Below are 23,471 nucleotides of genomic sequence, written 5' to 3' on the forward strand. Positions count from 1 at the left end.
ATAAAAAGTCTACACACCCCTGTTAAAATGCCAGGTTCTTGTGATGTAAAAGAATGAGAAAAAAATAAATAATGTCAGAACTTTTTTCCTCTTTTAATGTGACTTATAATAAGAACAGTTCAATTGAAAAACAAACTGAAATCTTCGAGAGGAAAAAATGAAAAATAAAAACCTTACAAAAACCTGGTTGCATAAGTGTGCACCCCCTCTCATTACTGGGTATAAGGCTGTGTTCAGAATTAACCAATCACATTCAAACTCATGTTAAATAGAAGTCATTACACACCTGCCATCATTTAAGGTTACTCTGATTAATCACAAATAGACTTTAGCTTTTCTAGTAGGATTTTCCTGAAATTTTCTTATTTGCATCTTAGAGCAAAAGCCATGGTCCACAGAGAGCTTCCAAAGCATCAGAGGTAACTCATTGTTGAAAGATATCAGTCAGGAGAAGAGTACAAAATAATTTCCAAAGCATTAAATATACCTTGGAATACAGTTAAGTGTCGAGTATGGCACAACAGAGACTATACCAAGAACTGGATGTCCCTCCAGATTGATGAAAAGACAAGACGAAAACTGGTCTGGGAGGCTTCCAAGAGGTCTACAGCAACATTAATTGCTGGCAAGTACTGGCTGTGTGCTACATGTTACAACAATCTCCTGTATTCTTCATATGAATGGGCTATGGGGTAGGGTGGCAAGACGGAAGCCTTTTCTTACAAAGAAAAACATCCAAGCCCGGCTGAAGTTTTCAAAAACAAAGTCCGCCAAAAGCACGTGGGAAGATGTGTTATGGTCTGATGAAACCAAAGTTGAACTTTTTGGCCATAACTCCAAAAGATATGTTTGGCACAAAAACAACACTGCACATCACCCAAAGAACACCATACCCACAGTGAAGATTGATGGTGGCAGCATCATGCTTTGGGGCTTCAACTGGAACCGGGGCCTTAGTCAAAGTGGAGGGAATTATGAACAGTTCCAAAGACCAGGCAATTTTGGCACAAAACCTTCAGGTGTCCGTTAGAAAGCTGAAGATGAAGTTCACCTTTCAGAACGATGCAAAGCACACATCCAAACCACAAAATCATGGCTTCACCAGAAGAAGATTAACGTTTGGGAATGGCCCAGCCAGAGCCCAGACCGGAATCCAATTGAACATCTGTGGGGTGATCTGAAGAGGGCTGTGCACAGGAGATGTCCTCGCAATCTGACAGATTGGGAGCGCTTATGCAAAGAAGAGTGGGCAAATATTGCCACGTCAAGATGTGCCATGCTAATAGACTCCTACCCAAAAAGACTGAGTGCTGTAATAAAATCAAAAGGTGCTTCAACAAAGTATTAGTTTAAGGGTGTGCACACTTATGCAATCAAGTAATTCTAAGTTTGTTTTTTTTATTTCAATTGAATTGTCCACGTTATAGGTCACATTAAAGGTGGAAAAAGTTCTGACGATTTATCTTTGTCTCATTCTTTTACATCACAAGAACCAGCCATTTTAACAGGGGTGTGTAGACTTTTTATATCCACTGTATATATATATATATATATTTTTTTTTTACAACTAATTACTTAGTGTCCAAATAAATTACTTTAGTTCGACTTTCAGGGGCCTAAGACTTTTGCACAGTACTGTACTGTATTATTTAGATAAACGCCTATTGTCAATGTGTATTCACCATATTCATGGAACAAAATGCAAATACAACAAACGTACATTAAGCAGATATTGATTTGACAGAGCACAGCTATTGATAAAACAAACATATTAGAAAAACAAGTGGTTCTGGGCTTGAGTAAATATTACTGAGGTAAGCTAACAGTTATTGAAATAAGGAATGCAGAGAAACTGCTGCTAATTCCTGTTGACCCTCTTGCCAGGCCCCCCTCAAAATGAGGTTTTAACTGCAAGGGTTATCTCCTTGTTAAATAAAGTTTAAAAAGAAGCTCTAGACCTCTACATCACAAGTGACTGTGTCCAACACACAACCACATTTTGTTATGTTGGGCACCTAATCACTAAATCACAATTAAATGAATTGCTAAAATAAAGGTTAAATAAAAAGCAGACACCTTATTACACCATATTACTTCAAGACAAGATAGCAGAGTATAAGTATAAACGCAAAGCTTGCTTTTATGTAATTAAAAAAAGGCTTAAAGAGGTAATGGAATGTGATCGTGTCTAAGCGTGGTGTGTGAAGAATTGCATGCCTAACCATGTATCCAGTACAAATCACATGATTCGGGGGTTACCACCCATAAGAATATAAATTGGGCTGTTTAAGAAGGTTTGAATCCTGAGCAACCTTCCTGTTTGAAGTATACAGTAGCTATTGCAGTAAGTCGGCACAATGTGTTGAAAACCTTGGTTGGGTATGGATGGTTTAATCACTGAGCCAATCCATGACTACATTTCAAAGTATCAGCCCTCACATGTATTAAATTGTCTTGTATTTACGTTAACTCCGTCAGACACTATAAAAGGCACATCCTTTTATTGTCCAACAGGTGTTTAAAAAAGCATAAAGTAATCTGTGATATGAAGTTTGCATGACATTCTCACATTCTTTTATCCAAAGTGTTTTTACCAGTTCCGTCTGACTCTTGTGAATCCGCCTACATAGTAAGCATTTAAGGGTTTGCAATACACTGGATAACATTTTGCAGGGTTTTATAAAAATGTCCATGTAAGACTGAAGTCATAAAAACTTATGCAATTCTCTTACTTTCTCTATGTTTTTTAGCTGTGACTATCACATCCAGTGTTACATAACATTTCATTTCGAGTCATAGGAGGATGTTTTCTGATAAAGGAAAGGGACACATTAACCTAACTGTTGGAGCTACAAAGTCATTAACACACTCATTAGACTCAGTAGTCAGTAGAGTCTCAGGACTCACAACCCTCTCTAAAAATATAAAGGTAACCTGAGTACTGTTGCTGCACAAATCCTAGAATATTATTAATAAAACATTACGTAGCAAAATAAACTTGTATTTTTTAGTAAACTTGCGCACTCTAGCAGTAAAGGCTTATTCACTGTAATCGTAAATATGTTTCTATTTGATGGGGGATACCTACATACTGTCCTAAAATTCTTTATTTACCTAGCGTCGAAAGTACATTCATGGTTTAAGAATATCTTGTAGATCATTGATTAAAAAAAATCTGAATATTAAAGAACAGAATAAAGGGAGATGGAGTTGATGATACTGTAACCATGATGATTTAAATGGAAAAAGTACAGAATTTACAGGTGGTTTTCTTTCACTACTGTACATAGGTGGAGGGCACAATATAGGGGTCATTGTGATGCCATTGACCAAACTCATTAGAAATCACAGTTTTAAGAGTTGACTGTTGCAAGAAACTCTTTTTTTTTTTAAAGAGAGTTTGAAATTGGGATTCTTTGCTCTGAACAAGGACAATTCTGTGCATATAGCAGACATGGAAATTAATAATTTATGAACTATTTAGAAAATTCCAAAAGCAAATGTTTCTCCTTAAAAAATCCATGAAATGTAATTTCATGCTCAAATAATGTGCCAAAATATTTTCTCTGGCTGAAACTACGGAAAACAACTTCATGTTCTAAGCTAACAAAACTAAATTACCAAATAACACACACATTTTATAAATCCTTCCTCTTATGGAAAACTAAGAATGGCATTTCATATGTTGTTGAAAGATGTGTTTACTTCTTTCTAATCAACAAAATACACCTCTTCTTTCTCCACAGCCTTTTGTATACCTCATCTAGCAATTCTACATACAATACATCCCTTGACAAATGGTCTTAAACTGCACTTGTTCTCTATATTAAATATGAGCAGACCTAAATGTATGACATTTTTGGTGACAGGCTCTTTGGGTTTTGTTGAATTATTCTAACTACAGAACACCACTTATATCTCACGAATGACCCCAAATTCCTTGCCCTCAGCTGAGTGGCGATTGATGACCCTGCTATTATTGGTCCACAATAATTGCTAGACTATCATTGGCTGGCTCTGCTTGCGGCAGGCTCAACAGTTCTTTTGTCTCTTTTCTACAGAGCAGGATTCTGTACTTTGCCAAAGCATGGTAGACTGATCCTCGTACGCCAACTTAAATGTCAGGTGTCCCCTGTCTATCCAAAAATGCAGCTCCACTGTTGAATGGGCAACAGCAAGAAGCAGCTTCTGTAGCTAGGGATAACATAACAGATCTTATAAAATTATACTAACAGAACAATACACAGACAGCCCTCCAGGTCAACACTGAATAACAAACACATGTGAATGACTAAAAGCAATGTGCAGATCAATAAGAATAGTTGAGGATGTAAAGCTTGAGGACATTGGTCTTATAGCAGATGCATAAGATATTCTTCCTGACGTCATTTGGTTTCCGCCAGAAAACCTCCACAGAACCACAGAAATTGGACAGTTCTTGGAGGGGTGAAATATAGTATTGAAAGAAAATTGATTGAAAAAGAGCAAAAAGATTGGAGTTTATTGATCCATATAAAAGGCCATTCAGTCGATCCACACTGAGATCTCTGACTGGCCTCCAGGGATATAGATGTCCACCTAATACATGGTCAAATACAATAGAATCCTCAAGGAACAGATAGATAACTTGCTTCATAACTAGCTTCATTTTACCAGAGTTTCCCTCATGTCACATGTGAAAGAGAGAAGAGAGCCTGAAAGATGACAAGCACATCCATAAGAAATAACAAGGTCAGTAACTAAGTATTATTGGAATACATATTACATTCTTCAGGGTTTGTTGGTTACACGTTCCACTATGTGAGTGTGTTTCTTTCTACAGAAAGCAATAGTTAAACACTTGCTTGGATGCACACTAAATCATGGTGTTAGACAAAAGCAACCAAAGAACAATACTGCTGACAAAAGAGGTTTGGGGGCCTAGTATTGACTCCGTGCACAACACAATTAAGGTCATTTGGATCCTACATCACAAAATGCAGATGGATTTCAGCTCATCTGATTAGGCAGTGGAAGGCTAAAACCAAAAGTTTTCTTCCCTATCACTCAATGACCACAGACGATCTTTTATGATTTGGTCTTCCAACTAATATTTGTTTAATTACAGACTTAAATCATTTAATATAATGACTTTAGAAATGTAATGAATTCATTAGAGAAGTAGAGAAGACTTTATGTCGTTATCACGAAGGAAGAGATCCCTAATTTGTCAGCTTAAGTATCATAAGCCTAATGGTTAACAATAGGCCTAAATGCTCACATCCACATGACCTTACCATCTCAGAAATGTGGGGAGAATCAACCCAAGCCATTCCTACACCATAAAACTTGGATCAATAATCACTTTAGACCATTTGTAAATGGTAGCTGTCCACCAAGTTCTTATTCAAAACTGACTTTACTATATAAAGATGTTTTCACTGCAAAAAAAAAATTCTTCCAAAAGAAATCCATATTACCTAAAGTATATTACCATTACCCTATCAAACAACATGTATGACAAAATCCGTCCCACCTGTTTGCCTTATATTTGATTGAGGCTGAAAAAATTTATATTGGGTAGCCTGTATTTGAATGAATAGCCCTGTGCATGCAAGGTTCGCCTCTGGATTATTTAGCTTTTGGCATACTGGATCAGTTATCTATTGCAATTAATGTACTAATTCAAAGATATCCAGGGGTCTTGGTCCAAGTTGGTCTTTTGCTACCTATTTCAGGAGTGGTTTTATAGTATTAACTACATTTTTGTCTGAGGACATGAGGGTAATGTGGAGACCACATTCCACACCTGCCCCGCACCTAAACCTACATTCCCAGCCTGCGTATCAATGACTCTGCGCGCTTCGTGTGCCAACATTTCCTGTGTTCCATATCTGGAATGAACTACCCAATGGAGCAAAGTAATGCAAGATGGGAGTGGTTCCGTTATGAGGTCACGGTGAGGGACTGATCCGGGGGCGCAGCAGCAGCAGCAGGCGTAGAGAGCTGCACTGAAGGACGATAAACATGAGAGACACGCACACATTGAATGTGCAGCGGATGAAAACATTTCAATTAGGTTAATAAACCGAATTTCGGAAAGCAAGTTGAATAACGGAGTGAGCTTCCACGCGAGGAAACCGAGAGATTAAATCGAGCGGTTGTGTTGCAGTTACGGGCGAGCTGAACAGGAAGAATTCCCTTGCTTTCTGAGAGCGAGGGGAAGGAGAAGGAGACCTATATGAGTGTACAGTGAAGAAAGTTTCCATTTCTTAAAACAAACTGAAACTCACGAGTACAGCGCGGAACACTGAAACCATGCACTCTATGTACAGTGTGGGATAGTTGCTGTTTATGCGCATTTAAACGGATCGTTTTCTTTCTGGCTTACAAGAACTGGGACAAAAGTTTATCTAAGACAAAGTAAAACAACATACTGGAAAAATCTAGACGGTTTACCGGAACGGTTAGCTTTTTATAAAAACTGCGTGGAGCTATTCGGGTTGAATAGCTTAGCTGGGTTTTCTACCTTGCTGGACTGGTGATTGGGGGTCCGGGGGGCGGGTTGTGGATATATATATATATTTTTTTTTATTAATGGCCTCTGCCAGGATGTATCTTATAACGAGATGCATTCTGATCTCATTAATTTGCAAAAGCAGTCGGGCACTTTTATGTTTGCCATGTGATGAGTCTAAATGCGAGGAGCCAAAACATTGCTCTGGCGCGGTGGTTCTCGGTATCTGCGGCTGCTGCTCGGTCTGCGCCAAGCAGAAAAACGAGAGCTGCGGCGGTGTCTATGGTCTGTATGGGACTTGCGACCGGGGGCTTCGGTGCGTGATCCGACCGCCCCTGAACGGTGGATCCATCACGCAGTATGAGGTCGGAGTCTGTGAAGGTTTGTATACGAGTTAAAATGGTTCACTATAATGAATAGTTAATATGCTCTGCGTAAAAGTTCACCCAAAACAGAGATACAGTGTTCCACTTCGCCTATGCATGGCAGGCTATGGGCTATTGTTTCAAAATCAATTCCCAAATAGGAAACAATGTTTTTAAATTAGTTGAAACTATTAACATTGACCTTTGTTGGAGTTTAACAGAATGTGCATTTGGCATTTATGTTAGCCTAAAGTGTAACCGCAGGTTATTGCTTTATTCGACTGGTTAATACACATGTAATAGGCCTGACAATGTTGTGCAAATGATGCTAAAATTATGAATAGGTTAACTGATTATTATGAGATGGCTGTAGGTTACATATGAAGTTATTTATATTTTCAAAAGTGAATGTTATTGCTTTTAATGCTGCTTTTATCTCAATAATCAAAGTGAACTACATAACTTGAAGCTTAGTTGTTTTCAGAAACATGTATCCCTGTGCTTCTGTCTGGCGATGTGGGGGTCTGTAATAAGATTGAGCATGCGAGAGCTAGTTAATGTGTTTGCAGCATGTCGGTTTTCCATTTCTTTAGGGTATTGCTAACGGATTCCGTGCTGTTTTTGGACGCGCAGCCATCCCCTCTCCTTCCGCCGAGGCTTGTTGGTTTTTCAATGGAATGTCTGCTATGCAACTTCGTGTGCGTCAGCCCGGTATATTTTACATATCCCCGAACGAATATATGCACCGCAAATACCTGGAATCACAGGTGTATTATCCTTTGTGACTCGCAATTCGCGGTGACTCAATTACTGACGCTGCTGGCTCTGGCTCTGTACGACGCTATCGTTTGGCTCGAGCATACGGCTATGTAATTGCACTTGTGGAATGTCGATAGGGGCAGGAATCCTTGAACATTAAAAAAAGAAATCACGATAACATCTGACATTTTTATTTGATATTTCATTCCTTAGAAATTGAAGCATAGATTACTTATTTTCAGTGATTTTTCAAGCTTAAATTCCAATCCCCAACCCCTTCTGCCTTTATACTGTAGAACCCCAGTGGAGAGCAATATACATGAACAGAAGGATCATAAATGTGATATCTGTCTCAGTTTAAATACTTAAATTAAGCAGACTTCAAAGTCTACTGCTCAAAGATATGACAGATTTTCCAATCCATCATACTATCTGTGTGGAAGGAGACTACCCCTGACATTATTTAATCCTATATGCAGCATACAGTAGACATAGACAGCATTAGAGGACGCCACAGAGATAGACACAAGGAGTCAGGTTCCAAAAGGGGCAGCAGGTCATTAATGAAAACATGTTGATGAGTGTCTCAAATGTTTAGCCAGTAAGTAGCCTAAGTAGTCAAAGAACATTTTTCTCTGGTCCACCTGAAAAATGGGGATCGTCTTTTTTAAACCTAAACATATCGAGAACTATTAATATATTGGTTTGCTGATATATCAGGCCGATATAAACTTTTTCTAGTTTGTCGGCTATGCACTTCTCTTTTTGCCTCTCCGATCATTCCCTACGCAAGAAATCAAATTGTATGCTCTTGTGTTGACTCTGAAAACTGCTGCTGTGCTGTAGCAAGTGGCCCAAACTGGTCTGGTGCTTAAACTTTTTAATGTAAATCTTTGACAGCTGAATTTGTAAGATGTATATTACATAATGTCAAGTAATGTCAGAATAAAGACCATCCGTTAGAGGCAGTGGTGAGTGCAGTAAGGGATAAATAGAGAGGATGTTTTGTTAAGGCATTTTGGTCTGGGAGGGTGAATGGGCAGTAACATTCACCATCCCAACCTTCACGCCAATGGTCACAAGTTCAAATCCAACCAGAGGAGGAGGGTTTTCTAAGCATAACCCAAACCTTAACTCCAGTACTGTGATACCTAGCATTAACCAAACCTTAATCTAACCTTTTTCATTTTATAAACTTAACCCAAACATTAACTCTAACCTTTACCACAGTACTGTGATACATACCTTAAATCAAACCTTAAGATTAATTCATAACACATTATACGTTTGTGCAAATTCGTAATATATTATACATTTTAGTAGCATTTGTAACCTACTATCCATTTTACCAAATTCATAACGTATTAATATGTTTTGGTAGCATGTTGTAATGTAACCTAACGTAAGGTGACATATCATACAAAATGGGTGTCACAAATTTACGTATAGTATGTTACATATTCCCGAGACCATGTTGCATAGCCAGCCAAGAGGAGCACTGCACGTTTAGCTGAGGAAATCTGCTTCAAGGATAGTACATTTTACAGTACAGTAAACAGTACACAGTAGTGTGACATATTAAGAAGCTGCCAAACATAGAAATTCTGTGGCAAATATACATTTAGTTTAATATATTAATAATATAGCATGGGTCAGTGTGACCATGCAAAAAGGAAGCTAGTTTGTAGCTAGTTAAATAACTTAAGCTGTTGCAAAGATTACGATAACTATCTAACCTTTTTATCTGTGGTGTCAGCTATCTACCTAGCTTAATTAGCCACAGTTCTAGATAGCTGGCTAGATTACCAAATAGCGTAACCAATGTAATTTGCTTGTTTTTGTTTTGAACATCCACCTATTTTAGCAATGGCGCCATCTAACTTGCAATGTACTTTAACTACATTACAGTGCTGTAGCAACTGACTAGTCTGTGCTGACCAGCTGCAGTTGATAGTTGGACAACATGATTGACATAATATAAAACAATTTGAAAAGATTCTTAGATAAAGTTTGACATTACATTAACCTTACCATCCTTGGATCTCCTTGTATGTTTGGAGCAGCTGACGGACGATGATGTGACAGATCTTACTTACTGAATGACTTGAGTCATTCAGAGAGTGCATCGTCAGTATCTTCGTTCTACTTTTGCTCTTGTCAGTTACATACATTCTTTGCTTGCTAGAAGATGTAATCTCCATAAGGTCATGTAGTGTTGTAATCTTCGGCTCCTATCATAGTGTTGTAGAGTCTGGCTCCTCTCTAGGTTTCTTCCTAGGTTCCTGCCATACAAGGGAGATTTTCCTAGCCAATGTGTATGCATTTCTTGTTGTTGTTTGCTTTTGGGGATTCAGGCAGCTTTTCTGTGGAAAAAAAGACAATTAATTGATTAAGCTAGTTGTTATAATAGTAGTAGGCAGCAACAAGTGATCACTAAGCAAACCACGCCAGTAAAATCAGTGGATATGTGAAATGGACAGAGTTACGGACTCTTTCATGTCACATGTGCTCATTGTGAACCTGCTTTCATCTGTGAAGAGAACTGGGCGCCAATGGCGGACCTGCCAATTCTGGGGTTCTCTGGCGAATGCCAGTCGAGCTGCACAGTGCTGGGCTGGGAGCAAAAGTCCCACTAGAGGACGTTGAGCCCTCATGCCACCCTCATGGAGTCTGTTTCTGACAGTTTTGTCAGAAACATGCACACCAGCAGCCCAGTGGAGGACATTTTGTAGGGCTCTGGCAGTGTTCCTCCTGTTCCTCCTCACACAAAGGAGCAGATACTGGTCCTGCTGCCTGGTTGATGACCTTCTACAGCCCTGTCCAGCTCTCCTTGTGTAATGGCCGTCTCCTGGTATCTCCTCCATGCTCTTGAGACTGTATTGGGAGACGCAGCAAACCTTGCAACAGCATGTATGGATGTGCCATCCTGGAGGAGCTGGACTACCTGTGCAACCTGAATGGGCTGAAGGTACCGCCTCATGCTATCAGTAGTGACATGGATACAAACAAAATGCAACATTAGAGAAGAATCAGTCAGGATGGATAAGGAGAGAGCAATGGTCTGTGGCCACCACCTGCAAAACCATTCCCTTTTTGGGGGTTGTCTTGCAGTTGCCTCTCCAGTGCATCTGTTGTCACTTTCATTTGCTTCCTATCTGGACACATTGATATCTCTGAAGTTTCGCTGACTTGGTGTTATATTATGAAGATTACGTGTTCCCTTAATTTTTTCAGCAGTGCATAATACCCTTTCATGCAGGCAAGACTGCTTTTATGAAAAAGTTTTTTATCAGTAGGCTAGTATAAGGACCAAATTAAATGGAAGAGTTGCACCCTGGATTCTACAGAAAAACAAGCTCACTGCATGCATACAAATAAAAATGTAATTAGTATTCACCAGTACTGTGAGTAGGCCTATGACATCATGATATACCAGTAATGACAAAAAACCTACAGTACCAACTACATTAATTCCCATTATGTAGTGTTGAATTTGTGATGTAGTTAGAGTGGTAAAAACACATTCATTGGTTAATTTTAAATCTATGCATTAATGGCTGTCTCTGGGAATTTATATTCAATATCGGCAGAAAATATATCAGCCATTGATCACCCTTTAAACTGGTTTACACATTGGCACTAAAAATAGGTTTCCATAATACTGTACTGTTATCACAGGTAAACTAGTCCGAACCGTATGTCTGTATAAGTGTAATAAAAGGCCAAAGGTCAGTTTGTGTGCAGCTAAGTTTCGGCACCCTTAAGATTGCGGAAGTAAGCTGCCTGCTTTGAGAGACAAAAAGTGACAGGTCTTTTCAAAAGAGTTCCTGAAAAGGACGGATTGTGTGCCTTTGGGGATATATACAATTAAATGATTTTATTGCCCTCTTCATGACGATTTGTAAGATGTTCTGTTTGGTAAATGATTTGGATCTCACACTGTTGTGGATACAGGATGAGCATAGACTTGGGTTCCTTTCCAGAACCGGAGTGCTTGACATGGCAAAATGTATTTTCATTCCAGGACAGAAGGAGAATTATATTGTCTGACAAGGTGAAGGTTGTACATAGTGGTGAGTGGTAGTGTATGCATTCAATTGTTAAACATTTATTTTCTGTGTTTTGTACACATTTTGGATATTTTTCTGAATAACCCAAATACTGGTAGTGAAGCAGCGGTTGTGAAACACAAATAATATCAATCAATCAGTCAGTGCTTTTAACTCTGTCTAACATAAGACCTGTGGAGAAAACAGGAACTACAGTTTATCTCTCCAACAGTCTCCTGCAGGTTTAAACCTAGGTGCATGGAACGCCACCCATGTTGCTACGGTGCATCACCCATAGCATGAGAGTTGCCCCACAGCCTGCCTCCACACCTCCCATCCCCGACACTAACACTCCCGCCCCCTTACCCACAGGTACTTTTCCTAATACGTTAGAGCTATAGTATCTCCCACCTTTAACCCATAATGTTCCCTTGGTGTCCCCCCAGGGCCCTATATCAGCCCAGCACATAACAGCTCTAGTACTCATCGCTAAGTAATGCCTGCTGGTGTTCATAGTTTCACCGAGGCAGAGCATGCAATGCGTTATGCTTCGTGACAGCTAATGTCAGCCGTAATGGCTCATTATGAATGATGGTGGGTGTCACGCCGGCCTAGGCGGGGCACGGCCCTTTGTTGGTGTGGCCCAGGGGGCCTCGTTCCGCCGTACCTCCAAGGCACCTTTGTGAGATACTGTTACTAATTGAGAGCTTCTAACTTTACACAGAGGGTCAGATGAAATACCAGGGGCCTTTAGCCCCTTAACGTCAGTCCATGCATTGCCGGCAGGTGTTCAAACGAATCCGATCACATTTCAAAACCGGGAGATTATGTCATGAGCCAGAGCCAGGGACTCTTACTGATCACTCTGACTTCGGACAATCACACGGGGTATGGTATAAGTGGCTTACCCTGAGGTCACCTCCAGCGGATCCCCCCCAGAACGCTGCCTGCTTAATGGGATAACGTGGAACAAAGAACACCGGCAGATTCAAGGGTCTGGAGGCTCTTGTCTTTAGGGTTATCCCAGTGGGGATGATAGCCCTGCTGTGGATGTCAGGCGTTCTTCTCTGTCCCAGTTCCCCAGTTGTGTTGTTGTGTGCTGTTGGATGGTCTGGGTCTCAGGGGACATTAGATGCACTCTGGAGCTCACTGACACAGAAGTTACATTACCACCCAGGCAGGCAGGCAGCGCCAAGCTTCAGGCCATGCACAGCCTCAAGGCTCTCAGCGCCGCCCTGGAACGTCCTTTAGAACACACTGTCTGACATGCAATCTGTCACCAATCAATCTGTCACCAATCAATCTGTCAGGTTTCAACGTCGTTTTATGGTTTGACGGCCAGTCGAGAGGAAAACAAATGGACCAATAATGATTTGCCAATTCCGAAATGTAGCACCCTACCAGCCCAATGTTTGTAGTCAGTCATTGACGTGGCTTTTGAAGTGGGTAGGTGGAATAATAATCACTCAGTCTTGCTGAGTTATACATCATTCCTGGAATGGGTAAGAAGCCAGAAGACAAAGGTCATTGGTCTATTAAGGAGGAAATCGGGGTGAACAATAAGCTCTGCCTCTGTCCTTGATGTTAACCATATTGGAAGTCATTGATTACGTGCACTAGTTGTTTAGTGCCTGAATAGTCGCTCTCTTGGGAATAGCTGCCATGTTTACCAGGAAGCAGTATGCAAATATGGCTACAAATTGTGAAATAATAATAATCTACCATTTTGATGACATTAATGCACATTGCCAGCATCACTTCCCCCTCATTCACAGTGGGCTAACACAATGTACGGTCATCTGAAGGTGTGCCACTAAACGGAATGCTATCAAGTGACCACAAATAGCAAAGCTTTGACTGTGAATGACACTTCTAAATAGGTGCGTGGTGAACCCAGAGCATGAGTTCCTTGCATACTGCAGTGTCATAGTACAACATTGCCACTCTGTGTGTGTGGGTCTTGGGGGTAGTTTTCTATCCGTTTAAAAAGGTGAAACAGAGAGAAGTACATGAAAAAAGGAAACGTTTAATTCAGGTTCATGTGTATATTAGTTGGGATTGAGGCGGATAGTTGTGAATGAATGTGTGTTTGCTGTCATTATGCATTTGCACATTTGTGTGTGTGTACAGACGGATGAGAAATGAAAGAAAAAACCAACGTAGTGTCTCAGGAAGGTGTTGAGCCACCACGAGCCACCAGAACCGCTTCAATGCTCCTTGGCATAGATTCTACGAGTCTCCGGAACTCTACTGGAGGGATGGAACATAATTCATCGTAAAGACTTTTGCTCCTTTGGATGTTCTCCCATGGTTGCGATCTGGTCACTGGGAAGGCCAAAGTGTATGATTCACGACATTGTCATACTCATCAAACCATTCAGTGAGCCCTGGTGCCCTGTGGACGGGGGGCATTGTCATCCTGAAAGAGAACTAATAATAGAGACCTTTTCCAAAATCAGTAAGATTGTTTCCTCCTGCCATCTTGATCCAAAATCTAAGTCAACAGGGCCTGCTCAGCATTTTTGTACATGCCCCAGATCGTAATATGATGTTTATTGTTTTATTGTATCATGCAGTACACCTGCATGGAAGCATATGCATTCGTTATGTTCCTCCACTCATTTATTCAGGTTTTCCCTTTAATTTGTCATCCGTCTGTGTGTTAAGTGAGTGGGGGTAGAGGGCTAGAGGCTAGTCTATGCATTTTGTCTGTACTAAAGAGATGATAGCTGGTTAATAATTTGTGTTTAGCTAATTTCTTATGGCTTTGGGGTAGAAGCTGTACAGTACCTGTTGGTTACAGACTAGAGGCACTGCTACTGTGTGCCATGTCTGCCATGTGGCAGTATAGAGAACAGCCTAGGAGTTGGGTGGCTATAGAGTAATTTACTATATTTAGGGTCTTGTTGTGTAGAGGTCAATTGTACATCTTAGCAAAATCTATCACCCTCTTAAAGGCCTCTTTACACTACAATAGTATTAATTAGACCAACAAGACTTAGAAAATAGTAATAGTCTAAATGGGTGAAAACCTTTCAAGGTAACGTTCCATAGGCACGTTGTCACGTTGTCACCTTTTCCCACTGATACCAACTGCAGCAACTGCAGTGTTAATATAAATGATCATTCAGTCACTATGTAACAATATGGATTTCTGATATTGACATAATTTCTAGCCATATATCCATGTTGCTCAATGCAACCAAACATATTTTTACAAAGTTTTCAATCTATTGCTGAGATATGTAAGCGCTACATTTTCACATTGTAAATAGAAAACTGTATTTAAACATTATCTAAACATTACTGAAATTGAATTATTGTCCATTGACGTTGTGTATATTGATCATAGGAGGGACGTGTCCTTGCTTTGCTTTCTTTTTGGGTGGGTATGGACCATTTTCATTTATTGATAATATGGACACCAGTAAACTATAAGCTCTCTACCCTCTCTATATCAGCCCCATCATTTGCATGGCTGCATGCTCGTTCCCTTCATTTGCAGTCCTCGATCAGCTCATTTTTCTTGCTGACTTTTTCGGTAAAAAGTACATACTGGCTCCACAGTGCATGGTACTGCACTTCCTCCTTATAGGCTGACTGGTCGTCATTGGTGATCAGGCCTACTACGTGTTGTCATCCGCAAACTTGACCATGTGGCAGGAAATGCACACTGCCAGTAAAGGAGGGGACTAACCACACACTCCTGAGGGACCCCTGAACTGCGGGTGAACCTGGTGGGTGTGTTGTTTCTTACCAGAACCCACCAGGAAGTCCTGAATACAGTTACAGAGGGAGGTGTTTTAGTCCCAGGGTCCAGAACATAGTGATGAGCTTGGAGGGCACTCTGGTAATGTTCATGCTGTCAAGGAGTAATAGGCAAAATGAACCAGATGGCAATCAGTACAATTACAGAATGGTTAAGTAAAGATCATAACCAATGAGGCTCTATGAGAAAATTACTTTTTCGGGTTCCAGAGTGGATTATCATCTTTGTTATGAACTCATCTAAAGATGATTAATCAAACATTAGGCTGCGGTCAATACTACATTTATTGCATCAGTGCTTTTCAAATCTATATTACAGACTCTCCATTGAGGCCCAGCAGCAGTGTTGATGAAATGTTGATATGAAATTAAATGCCATCGTGATAAGACCAGGGCAGTGCCAGAATGCTATAAAAACAAGCACTCACTGCCTGTCATGCAATTTTGTTGACTCTGACTGGCCCTTGTTTTTAAAATACGAATGTGGCCAAATGAAATTGGTTTCTACATAAAAATGCCTTCCATCTTCAGTTAGGAAGGACGTTAAATGTTGAGAGGAACTAGGACATATCCTCTTCCTCTTGTTTTTACAGTTCACTCTTGGAATGTTTGCTTGGCTCACAGAAGTGAATCTGAAAGTTAGCTAAACTGCCTGCTTGTCAAACTGGCAAGATGCCAAATAATGTAGCGTTTTAAAAACATTAAATAAATCTAGGCGACAAAAAAAAAACATGAAGCAAATACAACAAAGATTCTAACACAAGTATAGAATGTTCTATAATTTTTTGGTGTTCTGTTACTGTTCAACATTCCTTTATATCTTATCTGTACAAGCTACATGCATGGTATGGCATGGGGGGAGGAATAATAACAATATATTTGCTTAGCTCACAACCTTGTTTAAGGCGACATGCATAGTTTACATTTTTACTCAGTGATGTTAGCCACGGCTTTAGCAGAATATTTACAGAATGAGATGAGCTGGAGTTCCATTGAGGTCCGTTCTCAAGGGCTTCGTGTTAGACAGACGGCCACCTGTGACTTGCAGTGTTTAAAGGTGAATTTTCTTAGCGGTTTAAAGGTGTAGCTCACTCTAACTGTGGACCTTAGTCCTATACCATACTAGATGGCTATTTAAACATGAACGTCGCGTTTCAGTCTTTTCAAGGATAAATATTTCCATCAGGTGTAATTGTCAATCGTCATTAGCACATGACAAACATTTCAGTACACAGAGTGCACCTGGAGCAAGTAGTGTAACAATGACTCTTCTCATTAGTGTTGTGCTCGGAAAGGAGTCACTTCTCATTTGCAGGCATCTACTGATAGAGGAACAAAACTGCTTCTGCCTGTTCTGTATGTCTCAAAGGTTTTCTCTTTCAACCACTGGCAATGACATACATCCATCTAAAAATACATCTAAAACTCAGACACAATCTGTAATTTGAACAGCCTGACTCTCTGCCACTTTGTTTGGTAAGCTGAGGGATGGAGCTGTGGAAATAAAACCACTCTCAAATTCTCCACCATCTCAAACTTAAAATCCCCTGTCAGGAGGAATGGTTGCCTGATGGCTATATACCAATAACAGAATATAGATCAAATCAGTTGTGAAGCACAGAGGGGTTGTGAACCACCCAACCTAAACCAATCTCAGATGCCTCCTTTTCTCTTACACCCTGCAGTCATTTGCTGGGTTGATTTATAAATGGATTTCAACACAATAAAATATTGCTTCCACTTTCCAATCACTATAATGTGATTTTGGGGATCACACCGTGCGATAACACTTAGAGAAATGAAGACACATTTAATTGAGTAACGCCAGAGGCCATGACAGGCTCACCAGCCCAAATAAGATCCCGACACTCTATGGTGAAAACCCTTTAACACCTTTTTCCAAAGACGGATGTGACTGCTGTGACTGGCGTCAATGGTGATTCTTTGCCCCGGTGTATTTCAGATGCTCCCACAAATATGGCCAGTGAAGGCTGGATTCAATTTGTTGAGAACACAGGTTGTCGTCAGTAGTGAGGGAAGACAAGCGGAAATGTTTTCCCCTTCCTCTACTGCCTCCTTGTTGTCACGCTCCCCCTCTATTCAGAAACACTTCAAATACCGATCTGGGATTGTGTGGCATAAATGGAACCAATTGAATAGTGACAAAAGACCAAAGCCCCAACCATCTGGCTCTCCAGTCAGGCTAGAGCAAATGCTAAAAGTATTGCAAAGATTTCAAATAGTTTTCGAACTGAGTCAGCCATCTACTGGCAGTCTGTCCTCAGGGGAAACATGGGCCTGGGAAAAGTGATAGAACTTTCAGGGCTGGATAGTGGATGTCATTTAGGGCCAGAATAAGAGATGGAGCGGTTAGGGTTGGCAGCATTTCTTTTGTTTTAATGTTGATTGTTTTGTCTCATGATGACACTTCTTTTATTCTGCTCTCCTTTGCAAAATATCTATAGATGTAAAACCTTACGTTTTTTAAATGCCTCTGTCATGAGTAACGATTAGGTACTTTTTGTACTAGCTAACACTAATGTCGACTTCTCCAGTCATGCAGGCAGGAACCCCTGCAAAGTTAACGATCAGGTGCCACCGCTCTGCTTTAGAGTCTCTGGGAACACAAGCTGTCTCTAAAATCACAGGAACGTCAGATGCCACGGGCCTACAACTTCACCAGTTGTATTTTGGCTTTGCTGAGGTGTTGTGTTTTGCGTTTCAACATGAGTTACAGACAGCTTAACTTGTCTTCAAAGGACAAATTGGACTATGAGGTTTTCAAGGAAGTTTGAGTTAGACAATGCCTTTATCAATTTAGAACGTATTGGAAGACAAATTGTATGATTCTACATCTTGCATTTAGATAATAATAGTTCTCATGTTATACTTGTTTTATGCATCAGACTGACACGGCACAGCCAAGCCTGCATAGACAGTTATTGACTAAACAATGTGCACATACTTTTTGATTCATACTATACTATACTCAAACACTGACCCTTATGCCATCTGCCAATGTCACTCCTATGTCCACCAATGGAAAGAATGCCAAAACATACTGTACACAAACAAATCTGGACACCCACTAACACTACTTGAGTGTGTGCATGCACACAAACACACACACACACATACTGATAAGGAAGGACCTGGAGAAAAATTGCTGTATCTGAAATGTATGTTTGCACAGCAAATACAATTTCATAATGTTGCTTTGAGATAGCAGTGTGTTTGGGTCAAGGAGCTGAGTCTGCCTGTGGAGATGAAGTCACTGGAGATAATGTGGGGAGCTAGCTAGCTACATATACCTGGAGGCTTCCCAAATAGTATCCTACTACCATATGATTCTGGTAGTGCACTATATAGTAATAGAAGGCTCTGTGAGATGTCAGCACTGTCGTGTAGCATTGTGATCAACATCTCAACTCAGGAGTTGTCAGTAACTGATCTTTATAGTTTCTAATTTGCACTGCAATCATGGGGCATGGTGAGAACTGATTAGTGTTGTTCACTTATTAATGTTGGCTGCATGGTAAAAGCCAATCTTTAATTTAAACATTTAAGACATTTTACATTGTTATGTGAATCGTGTACAAGGTCTGCTGGTCGACACCGATAGCATAACAATAGAGTTGATGACCTTGATTTGAAATGATCTTATGTTGACCTTCCTCTCACTTTGCCTTTCTTCACGATCAGACGAAAACTGGGACGACGACCAGCTGTTGGGATTCGAGCCGTGCAACGAGAACCTGATCACAGGCTGCAACATCATCGACGGAAGGTGTGAGTGCGACAGCATACGGACGTGCAACAACCCCTTCGAGTTTCCCAGCCAGGACGCATGTCAGACAGCACTAAGGAAGATAGAAGGTACGCATATCAATGAATGTTGACAAAGGAATATTTATGTTTGTCCTCTTGCCCTTATTCCCGACGGAGAACGCACTGACAGAACAGTGCCTGTACAGTATGACGCTGTTTCCAACACTGGTGAGCTGGGCTGCATGCATGGTCATGTTTCAGGTTTCAAGCCAAACACACAAGGTGTTTTTCGGCAGTCTTCTCACTGTAAATTCCAAGTGTACAGTTTGGGATGACTTTGAATCGATCCGAGTAAATGCATATTCAGAATTGTGATCTGACTTGGACTGTTTTTTGTAGCAGTCTAGTCGATATTATATATTGGCCCCATATGTCTCTGCCATTCTTCTAGGATTTATTATTAGCAGTAATTAACTCAGCTAATTGTTATGTGCTACTTTATTATTCATACGTACACCGACATAAATCAAACTGAATTATCAATTCCGAGCTTCGTTTGGGGGTGGTAAGCAGCCTACGAAGTGATTGAATTGCTGTCACTGAGTCATTATGCAGTGAGCAAATGCCAGTCTTTCTTCGTAATGTTCCCATGCTTTGTTTTCATAATCTTCATCCTTTTCAGCATATTTAAAATTCTGTTACAGAGTTGCGCATTGAATTGCAACTCAGAAATCCCTGGCGCCACACAATTTTGTCACATGTTTATCTTCTCTCTCTTTTTTTGTGTGAGGGGTGCTGTTTGTTTAGTCACATTTCCGTGACAGTCTCCTTGGTGCATCTGCGATAGGGAAAAAAAGCATCAACAAACAAATATAGTTTTTTGGTTGAAACGCTGATAAGGATTCTAATAGGCCAATCAGAATGCCAATGTAGCGGAGCTAGGAATCCAGTCCCCCATGGATTCTCAGGCTCTATCTCTGTGTCAGCCTGTGTGTTCACAGTTCTCTGTTAGCAGACGGCCAATTAAAGCACCAAAATATAGGCTTGTTATGGCAACCGACAATCTTAGCAACGGGGATGACGGCCCTTGTTGTGATAATGCGGCAGGTGTACCTTCAGTTCCGCTGTGCCGCGGCGGCTCTCTTTTGGAAAAGCACCGGTTCCCTTTCCACAGTGAAGATCTATCAAGTCAAACTCGGCTACTCGGTGGAGCAGTTGAGTTGTGTTTTAAGGCCTGCCTGTCGTATAGCCTGTCACAGTTTAGCTGCTGTGTTTTCTGTCATTGTGACTGACTTTACGGTCTAACTGCAGTGTAACTAACTGTCCCTTTGTGTAGTTGTTGTCTTGTTTGGCTGGCTCAGTCATTTGTTATGGCTGGTGGAAGGTGTTGTTAGGATTTCTGGTTCGGGTCCAGTGTGTCTACGTGTGTCTGCTCAATGTCTGGTTCCGTTAGTGCCTGGGTGTGTGTGTAGATTGGGTTCACGCTGCCAGAACCACAGACTTTACACTGAGTACTGACTGGGATTATTATGCTCAACAACATCACAGTGCTACGGACATTTCTCCGCGCACCGCCGGGGCTTGTTTTTGGTTGTTGTGGAATGGAGGCAGACATCTTCTGTGTGTCCCAAATTGTTCTCTGTTCCCTTTGTAGTGCAGTATTGTCTGTTGACCAGCCCATTGGGCTATGGTCCAAACATGTATTGTACTCCATAAGGAACATAAAGTAGAATTTTGGACGTGGACAAATATGATAGTGAGAAAGAAGAGGATCCTATATCCCCAGGATAATGGGCCATTTCCTCTTTTCCTGGGAATCATGTTTCAAAGAGAAAATGATTCATTTTTCATGCCCTTACATAAAACTGGGTTGTTTTTCCCTTTTGCATTCATGTAAAACAAGCTAACTGCCTGTCTGTTTGTTTATGTACCGTAGATAATAACCAAGGATCATATTCATTTCATATTGAACAATTGGCCCCATCAAATACAAACATACCATTACTGTGCTGTTTGTTCATACTTATCATGAAGTATCAGGCTAAGTACATACCATCTCACAAGTCCTGGTCAGGTGGTTTAACATTTCAATGTATTCTGCCTTGACCCCAAACAATGCTTTCAAACAAAGCCTTCTTCCTCTGGTAAAAAACAAATCCCAGCCCAGGTGCACACAATAGCAGCCAAGTCCTTGTAAAAGATAAGATCTGACTGATATAAAAAGAACCTCTGGACAAATGTGCTGTATGGCAGGAATTTAAAGTATGTGAGCTGTCTGGAGCTGGTTAAACGAATAAATCATAAATAATGTGTGGGTTGATCTCCATACCGGGTTGTTATAGATATGCTTATTGAGCTCTGAAGGTGTGTTGTGATAGGTTGAACCTGCACAGAGCGTATTTGCTGTTGAGTAGGATAATTAAGGATGTGTAGTAATTAAGGATGTGTTGTAATTAAAGATGTGCACGGATATTTGAATATTCCAAATTAAATTAGCATTAGAGTACTTGTGTGAGTGTTAATTTTTGCGAAGATTTGTGACGTGGAAATAAATTGGCATGACATTTCAAACGTTTCTAGTTTGTTTTTGTCACATGCGCTCCTTAGCACATTTGTTGTTTACGTTGGTCAGTTAAAGTGTCAGTAATTGCATGGTAGATCAGTCAGAATGGCGTAATATGTACTGTTAGAAATTGGATGACAGCTCACTAATTCAAGGGAAGATGGAATACACTTTTGAGCGACAGAATTTGAGCGACAAAACTGATTGGCTACAAAAAGCTATGTCAAGCTAGGCTGTTGTTAAATCCGAATGTGGTTGGGAATGTGTAGAACCACGGTAGGTAAAGCCAAAAGCATATACCTGGCTAGCTTCTCTAGGCTTCTCTATTCAAGAAAAGCACTGTTGATAAAGAATAGCTTCAAGTTAGTTCAGGTTGGCTTATTACCACAACTACGCCAATGCTATAAGAGAACAACATGGGCTCCTTTACACATTATTTATTAGTGCTCAGGTTAAGGACATACTGGTAAAGTTTTTAGTAACATTCAAATATCTGGATATCGGAGAAAAAAGTGAGATCCTATTTGAATAATAAAATCATTTCAAATGCACATCCTTGTTCCAATGAGTTCAATTACCCCCGATGGCGTGCTCTGATTGGTAGAACCTGTGATCATGCATTCTCCTCTAGCAGTCTTTAATAACTCCCTAACCCAGAGACGAAGGTCGTCTGAAAGGGCAGCAGAAGATTGATAAAACTGTTGTCTTCTTCTGTTTTTAATGACACCCCACAGCCTGCTTCTACTACAGAAAATCAGTCTTCTGTAAAGATAGAATAGCATGTTGACCTTTTAAGATATTAAGACTTAAGATAAAAAACATGAATCAGAAAACTGAGCATTTTGTTGCTTGGTAACCTGTTAAGGAGGCTTAAAGTCACTTTTCCATGTCAGTGTTTAAGGAATGTCCAAAGTGGTTGTTGTGTTGAGACACTGAGATCAAGGTCCTTAGTTGGAGCCACTCAAGGCCTGTCACCAGTTGCCAAGTTGATGAGTTAACATTTAACTGGTCTAAAAAGACCTGTGTGGGTTTATTGCTGCACTAACTGACAGCTGTCACATTCTTTGTGTTATTCTTGTAATTAAACCACAACATTTTTGCATATTGCTGACATTGCATACATATGCACCATTAGACTAAGGAGAACAAATTCCCACTAACGAACGTTCAGCGTGTCTATTCTTATCTGTGCATCTGACAGACAGTCTGCACGCTACGGTATGTCTCTGACTAGCATCTGCGACTCTGAACGGGGCTGTTATGTGCCTGTGTCCTGATGAAGTTTAATGATGTACTATACCGAGGATCAGATGACAGGTCTGTCACCACAGACTCACAGATCATTCTGAAATGATCAGGAATGAAGAGTGAGAACAGCCATGTGAACAGAAAACCCCCAGCAAAGTAGGCAGGGATTCGATGCTGGCTCTGGTACACTGGTTGCTTTTAAACTGGTCTTACCAACCCAAATGATCATTATAGCAAAAAAAATAATCAAAACATTAAGAAATAAACAAAAATATTTGAAATCCATCAACTTAAGAATTGGAGAAAGAGAGAGAGGGAGAGATAAAAAGAGAGAGAGAAAGAGGCATTTTGAGGGCTGCCATATTTTTCTTTAGGGACTGTTAAAAAGGAAGTTTTGTTCTCAGGGAGTCTGATCTGCTCAGTGCGAGGCGAAGAGAGCGTCGGTTGGTTCCTCT

At 40.5% G+C, this 23,471-nt stretch overlaps 1 protein-coding gene across 1 annotated transcript in view; it reads left to right on the forward strand.

The window, feature by feature from the left end:
• The first annotated feature begins 5,944 nt into the window (after window positions 1-5,944).
• The window catches only part of crim1 (cysteine rich transmembrane BMP regulator 1 (chordin-like)), a 106,340-nt gene continuing 88,813 nt past the window's right edge, over window positions 5,945-23,471 (forward strand). The window contains exons 1-2 of the mRNA XM_010878657.3: window positions 5,945-6,877; window positions 19,140-19,313. Of these exons, the coding sequence (XP_010876959.1) occupies window positions 6,577-6,877; window positions 19,140-19,313 (475 nt within the window). The 5' untranslated portion in view covers window positions 5,945-6,576. The remainder of the gene's footprint in view (window positions 6,878-19,139; window positions 19,314-23,471) is intronic.

The sequence above is a fragment of the Esox lucius genome, chromosome 15 (genome assembly GCF_011004845.1).
Source record: "Esox lucius isolate fEsoLuc1 chromosome 15, fEsoLuc1.pri, whole genome shotgun sequence".
In the NCBI taxonomy this organism is placed as follows: domain Eukaryota; kingdom Metazoa; phylum Chordata; class Actinopteri; order Esociformes; family Esocidae; genus Esox; species Esox lucius.